The 11,291-nt window shown below is 33.9% G+C and overlaps 1 protein-coding gene across 1 annotated transcript; it reads left to right on the top strand.

The window, feature by feature from the left end:
• Positions 1–4,702: 4,702 nt before the first annotated feature.
• On the top strand, positions 4,703–10,546 carry LOC136218201 (NADH dehydrogenase [ubiquinone] flavoprotein 2, mitochondrial-like). Its single transcript, XM_066004967.1, has 10 exons — positions 4,703–4,915; positions 4,995–5,027; positions 5,109–5,174; positions 6,443–6,559; positions 7,729–7,806; positions 7,924–8,029; positions 8,135–8,181; positions 9,947–10,024; positions 10,113–10,178; positions 10,268–10,546. The coding sequence occupies exons 1-10, from the start codon at positions 4,850–4,852 to the stop codon at positions 10,373–10,375; spliced, it is 765 nt and encodes a 254-aa protein (XP_065861039.1). The 5' UTR covers positions 4,703–4,849; the 3' UTR covers positions 10,376–10,546.
• The last annotated feature ends 745 nt before the right edge of the window (positions 10,547–11,291 follow it).

The following is an 11,291-nucleotide window of genomic DNA, read 5'->3' on the forward strand; positions in this document are numbered from 1 at the left end:
TCTACACAGTATCCAACCGGCGTAGGACACTCGAAGTTGATCATCATCGGGGACAAAACCATAAGGCAACCACGTCATCTGTAAAAAATAATACTCAATAATAAATAATAGGGTAAAGTTCAAATAAAACCCATGTGGTTTCACTAATTTTCAGATAAAGGACTGTGGTTTACTTTTTGTCAAAATAAGGATTGAAGTTTCAAACTTGGATTAATGCTATTAAAACCATCTTTAACGATCTGAAAATGAAAATTTTCAAGAATTAAAGTTGTTCAATGTCATATTTTCTATGAAACTACATTTTCGATTTTCGAAAATCATATCTTTTGGAACTTTCTCTCTCTAAACACTAACTTTATCTCTTTTTACCAAACATCATCTAAACAATCTCAAAATAAAAAAGTTGAAGAATTAAAGTTGCTTAGAATATTAGCAGTTCTTAAAATATGTCATTTTTGAAGTCGTCAAAGGTGATTTTAATAGTATCAATCGAAAAAGTCCTTAATTTGTTAAAGTTAAAAACCTCAATCCTCGTTTTGACAAAAAGTAAACCACAATCCTTTATCTGAAAATTAGTGAAACCACAGGGGTTTTATTTGAACTTTACCCTAAATAATAATATACTATAAATAAGACTTAAATTAAAATTAAAATTAAAAATATAATTAATACTAAAATTATAAATAAAACTATAATTTAATACCTCGGCTGCCGTCATGCGGTCCAGCTATGCACGTATGGTCTCTAGTCGGGCGGTCGTCTTGCCTGGTATCCTGACCTCCCATCTGCATGCACGAGGACAGTCAGTTGGGATCTTGTGTGGTAGTCTATGCGGCCGGAACACCGAAAAATACTCATATATCCACGATTGTAGTAGGGTCAAACATTCGCATATACCAGAACAGTCTCCTCTGCTCTCTATCTCCAGCTGCCGATATAACGTGGCAAGTGTAGCAGACCTTCATGAAAGTCCAGCTGCCCCTCTGACACTGCCGTGAACCTCAGCCAGATGGGATAGCCTAATCCTATCGCCACTCTTGTCAACAAACAAGGTGGATCCGAGCATAAGCCACATCCACGCCGTGGCCCGAGTAGTGTCATCCCTACCCTCGCTGGTAAGTCTGTGTACAACATCAACAAATACACCTCCACCACTCTAGTAATGTCGGGATGGCGATAACAGCTCTTCCTGAGTGACCCCGAACATCATCAAGCACATGACATGCAGCCGCTCAGTACTGGAAGACTTGGACACCATCGTACCATCGATCGGGATACGCAGAATCTGCCATACATCATGCAGTAGAATAGTCATCTCCCCGAACGACATGTGGAAGGAGTTCGTATCCGACTGCCACCGCTACACGAACGCAGTTAATAGCGGAGTGTCGAGGTTCCTAAACATGGTTGATGGGAGGTGCGACAACCCAGACTGGACCATATCCGCAGCTGTAAAATGACACATATACAATTAATAAAAAAAATTATTTGTTTAAGGTTAAAAATAATAATTAAAATAATTTTGATAAACTAAATTATTCTTACCTCAGGTGACGCACTAGATAACCACACCCCCAAATTCTGACATGCTAATGCTCTGTTATAGCATGTCAGAAACGATCGAAGCTCCCCTCCCGGCATCTGTGAGGCAACATGTCCTAAAAAATTAGGAATCACGGAACCATCAATCACTACAAGAAATTAGGTCTTTTATGACGCACATAAATTGTCATGAAAACATGATTTTTCGTCACAATATGCAATAGGTGACGAAAATTTATTGTTACATCGAACGTCATAGTAGGAGCGTGGTATTATGTATATATGATGATTTTTCATTTCGTCATAAATCATTTATTTTTATATGACGAAAAAGATCATGTGTCATTATTCTGTTTTGTTTTAGTGACTCTTATTCTGTCACTATTATTATCAATATTTTGTCACGTAAAACTTAATTTCGTCATGAATTGTGAACACTTAGATGATCGAATTCAAATTTTGTCAACTTAAAACATAGCTAAAGTGACAAATAAATATAAGTTCAAAATTTGAGAGTTTAAATGACATTATAGCTATCACTATTTTTGTCACTTAAGATTAAACTTGGTCATGAAACATAAATATTATATTGACGAAATTCATACTTTGTCCACAAATATATAGTTTAAGGTGACAAATATCTATATCAAACCGAAATTGCAGAATTTTAATGTCATTATAACTGTCAAAATATTGTCACGTTAAAATCTCATTTGTTGTTGAATATTATTAATATATGACAATTATATGGCCATTAAAGGTACATCTTAATTAATGATAAAGATCGTGATGTAATATTATCGTATAATAACAAAATGCTTAATTGTCATATATTAAATATATGTTATGACATTACAATCTGAGATTAAAACAAATAATTTTATGACAACTTTGGTCCAATCGCCTTTTTCTAGGAACGTTCTCCACCGTTAGCTTTGCACTGTTTGGTAAGTTATTGTACTCGACTCTATACATGTTCTCGTTCTGGAAAATAGAAAAGGTGGAGAATAGAAACAAATATTTTGTCATTAAAATTATTATTTTATTCCAATTTGATATGATTAAAAAAATTCTGAAAATATTACGGTGACGGTCATTCAAATATCGTCATAATAATACCATAATGCATAACAATATTTAAATAATATCACAAAAAATAACAATAAATGACAAAATCTAATTCGTTACCATTTGTTCGAATTAAATTATCATAAATACAAAGTGTCATAAAAAATAATTCTTACAACGACGACATATTCGTCACCAATTATTCTTATATCGTCACGAAAATATTTTCCCTCCATATTTATTCTACTTACTTTTACCTCCAAAACTATAAGTTACGATATTCTACTTATTGTCATAATATATATCTAATAGTGACGAATTGGTAGAACAATGGAGATGTTCGTAAAAATTGTCATGAGAAGATTAAAAACAATGATGAAAGGTAAAATTTGTCATATATAACTGATTATTAGTGACGAAATTATGTTTGTAGAAAATAAAATAGTCATAAAATGTCATATTTCTTGTAGTGAATGAGGCCACCATCCACCGGTCTAGAAACAATCCAGCTCTGGTCCTCAATAGCATTGAGACGTTTGCTGGTCCCTGAAATTTAAAATTATACTAAAATCTATACTATACTAAAATTATAAAATTATACTAAAATTATAAAATTATACTAAAATACTAATACTATACTAAAATTATAAAAATACTATACTATACTAAAATACTATACTATACTAAAATTATACTAATATTATACTAAAATTATACTAAAATTATAAAATTACTATACTATATTAAAATAATATACTATACTAAAATTATAAAATTATACTAAAATACTATATTATACTAAAATTATAAAATTATACTAAAATATTATACTATACTAAAATTTAAAATACTATATGCAAATTAAAAATACCTATACTCGCAAAGCAACCACCTCTGCGCTGTCTGCCCTAGATCGGCTGCTCATCGCCATCCTCACCCTCACCATCACCATCACCACTAGATACAGACTGTCGCAGTACCAGGGCTACCACCTGGAAATAGTCATCCACAACATCAACATCACGATCTCGGTCATCATAATCCGTTGCCACCTCCGCTCCCCGAATCTCGGGCTGATCCAATACAGCCTCCACAATCGGACCCCTCCGCACCTGCTCCGTCGCAGCCCATCTCCGTCTACGACCCGATATATCAATACCACATTGTCTCGTATGCCGTGGTGTATCCTCCTCCTCATCCATATCTAAACGACGAGCAGATGACAAGACAGATTTCCCCGCGATAGTAGACCGCTTCGTCTACAAAATTACATTAAATTAATCTAAACATTTAACATATAAATTATAATCAAATTAATCTAAACATTTAACAATTTAATTAAATGTAATTATATATTTTTTTTTTTTTTTAAAAACATCAAACACCACTCGGGCGTATGAACATCACGCCCGAACTATGGTGTGGGCGTGAGAATATCACGCCCGACCTGTGGTTCGGGCGTTTGAACATCATGCCCGATTTATGATGCGGGTATGAGGCTATCACGTCCGCACCATAGGTTGGGCGTGATATTCAAACGTCCGAACCACAGGTCGGGCGTGATGTTCACACGTCCGACTGCGATTCCGACGATTAAAAAAAAAGCGGCACAGATTCAAAAACGAAGCTAAAATCATCAAACGAAAATCGTAAATCGTACCATTTTTGCTTTCCCTTTACCGTCCTTGTCACGATCCATTGTTTGGTTGAGAAATTAGTCCGGATTTGATCCAATAGCGTTTAGGGTGTTTGAGAGGTTTTGGGTTTTTTCAAACTTTGTCCAACCGTCTATTCACGGGGCTAGAGGTAGGAATTTGTGGCTATGTATAGTAATTTACTAAGTTTATCCCTAATATTTTTAATTAAGATAAATTTTATTACTACATAATAAAAAATTCGAAAACATTTTGACTGTTATTTAAGTTTTTTTTTTTTTTTTTTGAATCAAATGTTATTTAAGTTATTATATCCGCAAATATCAATTACTTTTCTGATTTGGAGGCTGAAGGGGTTTGGGTTGGGGTATTCTTTTGTTCCTCATTGTGGGCTTTATCTAAAATTTAGGAAGGCCTAATACTCCAATGGGCGTTCTATGATGCAATCATGCGCAGGTAGTGCGATGTATGCACACGTTAACATTTCCACTTAGGAAGAGAAGCTGCCCGATTTCAATTTTCTCTTTTCTGGTATCAGAAATTGGTGATTTCTATCTTCTTCACTGAGCTCAGCGTCCTTCAAAATGCTAGCTCGTCTCGCCGCCACGCGTCTCCGTGAGATCCGTCAAGTCCTCCGTCCAACCTCTCAGGTTTAATTTTTTCCTCTCAATTTTGCTGCATTTGAATCATTCTTTTGATCTAATTACTTTGTTCCTGTCGTTTCTGCAGACAACTCGATTTTTGTCCACGGCCCTAAACTATGTGAGTCTGAGCGTTGTCGCCAAGATGTTGACCATTCTATGTTTCCATTAATTTAATATCGTAAAATCGGTTATTTTGCAGCATCTTGATACTCCGGAGAACAATCCAAACCTTCCATGGGAGTTCAGTGATAAAAATAGAGAAAAGGTAAAGTGACAAGTGCTAACAATCTGTCTACCAGAATCGTGTTCTTGTGCAAATTTGTGACACGGGCATGTTCAATTTATCATATTATTTCAACTTATTAATTGAGTTCATATATTAACGGTTGAAGCAAATATTGGAAGTTACGTGAATCTACATTTTTTGTATAGGTTCATGTCGGTATAATACTTATATTCATATGATATTATATACTTATACAAAATTTTCTCCATATATTCATATGTCAGTATTATATAATATTATTTTTATTACTGTCCTAATTTTATGATATTCTGATTTTCAAATTTTAGATGTAAAGATCGCTACTGATTTTAGACTTTGAACAACTTTTAGTTTGATAAGGTAAATGTAGGGTTTTTCAAGCGTGGTGTTTCTTATTCAGAAACTTTCTCCCTTCCAACATAAAAGCTTGCAGCAACTCAAATGGACCGCTTAAAGCTATGAGATTTGTATGAATATAATGCTGTAAAGTAGATTGGTTAATTATTATACTAACAGTCTTGATAACTTTTCTTGTTCCTATGATATACTCATTCTGCATTCTGATTTTATGAAGTAGTAATAACTAGTTTGCCTCTACCAGTAGATGTTACTAAATGCTAGTCCTAGAATTGAAAATCTATGATCATGATGCAATACAGAGTCAAACATATCCCTAAGCTATATGATTTTTTGCCCTTTAGCGCGCAATTGGACATATTTTTACTGCAATTTGAAGCTTGAAGTGCCCTGGACCTTTTGTATGCTCACTCTTTTCTAGAACAATTATTTTAGGTTTTTGCCTAAAAAATATTTGTTTAGGTATTAGAACTTTTATTATTAGATATGTCCAGCTCTTTGATATGTTGCTATCAGAGAAGTTATAACATTTAAAGCAAATATTTATTGCTACTTGTATCAGTAATCTAGACACTCAGATTGACGTTGTCAATGATAATGATCTCTTTGCGAACTTATCAATTATTAAACTTTACTCCTTGATTTGGGGTAGTATCAACTAATTTGTCACCATCTAGAAGTCAATTAAGTGGGGAATTCGTTCTATAGCTTTCTCTTCTATGAGTAAGATGATCATCAATATCTTGTAGTTATTATGAGGGAGAAGTGATACAGAACGATTGAGAATTTATCATGGAATTGATATAGATTGAATGATTTTTCACATTATTCAAACAAATTGTTAACATTTTGATTGGGACAGTTTCAAACTCACTAATATTTTTCTTTTCCTACTGGATTTCTGGTGGTAGGTTAAAGAAATACTTTCTCATTATCCATCTAACTATCAACAATCAGCAGTTATTCCTCTGCTAGACCTTGCACAACAGCAGCATGGAGGATGGCTTCCTGTTTCAGCAATGGATGCAGTAAGTGGTCATGAACATATGAAACTTCTGCAATCAATTTAAATTTTTATGTGCTTGGACTCGTTTCTTGAACTATTCCTCCGTGACATTGTGAATTTTGTGATATGCTTGGTATTACACAACATGTATCATGCATGATTATTTACTTCCACGAAATACAAACAAATGATACTGCATAGTAGTTGGTTTGAGTTGAATGCTGTTATATCATTGCCTTTCTTGACCAAAATGGGAGGACATAATTTATTCTTGTTGTGCACAATTAATGGATGATATTGGTGCTAAATTCTAGAGGGCGAGCCTTGGCGCAACAGTAAACGTTGTTGTCGTGTGACTGAGAGGTCACGGGTTCGAGTCTTAGGAGCGGCCTCTTGCCAAAATATTGGTAGGGGAAGGCTTGCCCCCAGTACACCCTTGTGGTTGGACCCCTCCCTGGACCCTCGCTTAAGCGGGGACGCGTAATGCACCGGGCGCCCTTTTTTATTATTATTTATTGGTGCTAAATTCTAATATAAATGCTAAACCAGTATACCCATTGAAGATTTATTTGATTCAAAGTACAGTGAAAATGGTCTTGCTTAACTAAGTCCAAGAGCATCTCATTTTGTTACGCCTCTTATTACCATCTTCAAAAATTGCATCATCTTTATATAGAAAGAAATTTTTTAAGACACAGACAATGTTATAAGTAGAAGCAACAGTAACAGTAAATTGTAGCCACAATCATTGAACTTTGCACTTGAAATTTATAAATTTGTGTTTTGTGTTGGTATCATCATTAAAGAGATAGAAGAGGTTGTAAGAGTAGAAAATCAAAGTCAATGCGGGTTCTTATATTCCTGAATAGAATGCAAATAGGCTCATTTATCAACAGATTACCTTGATCTACACTGAGGAAAAACTCAAACTGATTCTGTAAATCTTCAAGGCAGTTTCCTATTTCTGGATTCCAGCGCCAGCCTAAAATTGTTGTATATTTATATTCTGTGGAAGGAAGCTGATTTTGTGCTCATAGAATCCTTATGCGCTTAATTAGTTTCAAACTGTTCTTTTCAATTGTTGTTTGTCATTTGTTCATAATGGTAAATTTTTGGTTTAAAAACTTCATTTTGCCCAAAATAATTATATATGAATAATTTTTTTAGTTGAATATTTTATGAATTCTGTAGGTAGCTAAGGTTGTCGGAGTTGCTCCTATCCGTATATATGAAGTTGCAACCTTTTATTCGATGTTCAACCGCACACCGGTGAGAAAATATATCTCCTGAAACAGTCTGATAGTTCGAACTTTTTTCTATAGATACCAATTTCTTATGGCACAACGTGCAGCTTACCTACATCAACTTCTTTGATTGAAATTTCAGGTTGGCAAATACCACCTATTGGTGTGTGGGACAACACCTTGTATGATACGTGGTTCACGAGAAATTGAAGATGCATTACTGAAGCACTTGGGAGTGAAGCGTAACGGTGAGATATAAAGAGTAGATATGTTGCCTTCAATCACATTACATGTAACTGCAACTTAAAATGTTTGGATGTGAAGAGTAAGCCTTTTAAATTTCCAATGTGCAGAAGTAACAAAGGATGGTTTGTTCTCTGTTGGGGAGATGGAATGCATGGTGAGTCTTCCACTCTGTTTATGTGGCCTGAATGTGTTTTTTTTTTTTTTGCTACTAGTATAAACATCCCCGTATTTGCATCTGGACAAATTGCTCCGAGTTAACTTTTTGTACCAATTAACCCCTGAACTTGATGACTCAAAATGGCCCAACCCAAGCCATTAAAGTTGAACTACATACATTGATTAAATTTTTTTGTTAACCTGAGATTGAAACCCCATTTCCCCTTCGTATTGACCTCCTGCTTTCACTTCTCCCCTCACCACAGTAGACAGAGATCAAACGTTATCATCTCTTTCTCCTCTGTCTTTGTTGGATTTCACTAATTTCTTTGATTCCAACTCCATCTTACATAATTCACCATTGTCCACCATTCGGGACCCACTTCAATAAATATTGAGCTCCTTCTCTCTGCGTTGCCACTTCAATAAGCATTGATCGCATTGAAATATATGGTAAAATCTTTGAATCAACTATCTATGATCATTGAAATATCAGCTTTTGATAGAAACTGGAAAACATATATATAGAAATAGATTAAGAAACTCTCTCTAGAGATTAAAGAAAAGAACAAGATAGTATTGAGCTGAGATGAACTCAAACTCCACAGGAATTTACAGAATTTACAATTCCCTCTCTACCCAAAGAGCAGAGTCAAAAAACAAGTACTGAATTTTCAGTGGTGAATAATTTCAATATTGAAACTGTTGATGATAGAGTAGTTTGATGAGTTAGAAAAATAAAGTACTGAATTTAAAACTAGGAAGGCGTTTTATGAAAAATTTAAATGATAAAGGGTAATATAATAATTACATTTGAGGAGAATATAAATGATTTGTTAAAGAATTTTAAATATTATTATTGATGTGTTCAACTGAAAATTTGAAGTTAACTAATTTTACTTGTTAGATTAAGTGGTTCTTTTACTTAATTGAGACTTTTAAAATGTGGGACCAAATAAGCTCAAAACTAATGATTGCTTAATATATTAACTTTTATTAATTTTAAGTGTTGAATGAGGTTATCAAACAACCTCTGAGACAAAGAGGCACTTATGCTTGAATTAGCTTTAGTTAAAAGTTAAATCAGTATAATTGAATTTAATTAGTATTGACTCTTCACTATCAGCGTATCTTTTTTTAAGTATTACGTCTTGGATTGACTAATAACCGACTCATCAAATTCGGGGATCAATTGGTTCAAAAAAAGTTAATTTGGAGCAATTTGTTAAATAGCACAACGTGAAGTGTGTTTTTGTACTAACAGAGCTATAGTTTTCTTTTTTAATCAAGTTGGAGTTTAATTACTTGTTTGGTTAATTCTGATATTAAGAATTATAGGCCAATATTTCATCCATGCGGGTTGTTGTTAATAGTATGAAATACAATCTTTGAGTGAAAAATTTATAATAACCATCCAAACTTTTTTATTTTTGTAGTGAATATGCGTTTGTATATGTTCATGCATTTGGATTTATATCTTTCCCAGTTTTCTGAATGTTAATCCTGCAGGATTTTGTGTATATGGTATTTATATGAAGCTTTATGCTACAACCTAAGAAACATTGCATTATTATATTTTATAGTAATAGCATGATACCACCAACATAATGGTATCAATTACCTAAATTTGGGCTTGGTCCATCTTGTTTAGGATCATAGAACATATGAATGTACTTCAAGCTATGAATGAGGATTTTATGTTAGTAAGCTCCATAAGAAATGTTTAATGATAGTTATTGTTTTTTTTTTTTTTTTTGTGGCAGGGATGTTGTGTAAATGCTCCCATGATTACTGTTGCTGATTATTCAAACGGATCTGAAGGATACACTTATAATTATTACGTGGGTCCATGGTGATCTATTTGTGCTTGACAAGTAATACATATTAGTTCAAATATAGATTCATGCTGCTCTCTTATCCTGATTGCAGGAAGATGTTACCCCAAAACGTGTTGTTGAGATCGTTGAGACCTTAAAAAGGGGAGAGAAGCTACCAGTAAGTCAATGTGACTGGTTGCTTGAGTTTTTTCTTTTATAATTGATGATTGTGCTATTCAGTTCTTGAACCTTTTTTTCTTATGTTAGCCTGGCACACAAAATCCAAATCGCATTAGGTGTGGACCTGAGGGAGGCAATACTAGTTTGCAAGGTGAACCAAAACCTCCTCCATGCCGGGATCTGGATGCCTGCTAAAGTTGTGATAAATGTTGTCTAATAATGCAAGCTTGAATATATTTTTTCAAGCTTCCATGTGGTCATCTTTGTTTTTGTTAAAGTGTAACCAAATTTTGTATTTGCCTGCCAGATAATTGAATTCCTTGCAACTTGATATTCAAGTTATGAAATGGCTTAGCAGTTCCTTGATGCAACAGATTTGATGTTTGAAAGTACATTACTTAATAATGTTGGGTATGCAATGATTAAGAAGAAGCAGAAATATAAATATAAATATATATATATATAATATATATATATTTGCATTCCAAAGGAATACAGAAAGTTACTTTGTCAATGAACCTTTTTGAATCTGAGAAATGTCGTAGTCTGGTCTTGTTTATTGCAATTGAGTAGAAAGAATATGCATTTTGTTTTGTCTAAGCTATTGCCTCTTCTTTTCGTATTATGTTCTGAAATGTGCACGAGGGTAGTAAGGGTTAAAGGGTTGCAGCTAGGGTTTTTTACTAGGTTACAATTGACATGGTTTTCCTCTAGTGCTCATTTATTTATTTAAATGTGTTTTTGAGAATAATATCTCAATTGACATATGAAGCTCCCTCCCAGTCCCATATCAGAACAGGGGTAGCTGTTTTTGAGTAAATAATATGTATATTTGACTTTAATTTAGGGCAAAGGATGGAAGATGGAGCTGACAAGAATTGAATAAAGAACAATAAACCTTCACATGTCCTTTTTGTTAGGAACTAATGCAATTACGATAAACGAAACACAAACAAACACATAAGAATTGTTTACCCAGTTCGCCACTCACCAAGCCAGGATATTTCACTATAATTTTTGAGATGCGGATTACAAAGAAAGAAGTATATTTATACTCCTCAAGAAACCCTAATCGCCCAAGAAACCTAGTTTGCCACTCAGTTGGATCGCT

Source organism: Euphorbia lathyris, chromosome 2 (genome assembly GCF_963576675.1).
Source record: "Euphorbia lathyris chromosome 2, ddEupLath1.1, whole genome shotgun sequence".
Lineage (NCBI taxonomy): Eukaryota > Viridiplantae > Streptophyta > Magnoliopsida > Malpighiales > Euphorbiaceae > Euphorbia > Euphorbia lathyris.

What these genes read in the sequence shown, in the direction of transcription:
- LOC136218201 (XM_066004967.1), top strand. Translation starts at nt 4,850, where the DNA reads ATGCTAGCTCGTCTCGCCGCCACGCGTCTCCGTGAGATCCGTCAAGTC. An exon ending in CTTGGGAGTGAAGCGTAACG is followed by an intron (nt 8,030 to 8,134) that starts GTGAGATATAAA and finishes TCCAATGTGCAG; the next exon opens with AAGTAACAAAGGATGGTTTG. An exon ending in TTGGGGAGATGGAATGCATG is followed by an intron (nt 8,182 to 9,946) that starts GTGAGTCTTCCA and finishes TTTTTGTGGCAG; the next exon opens with GGATGTTGTGTAAATGCTCC.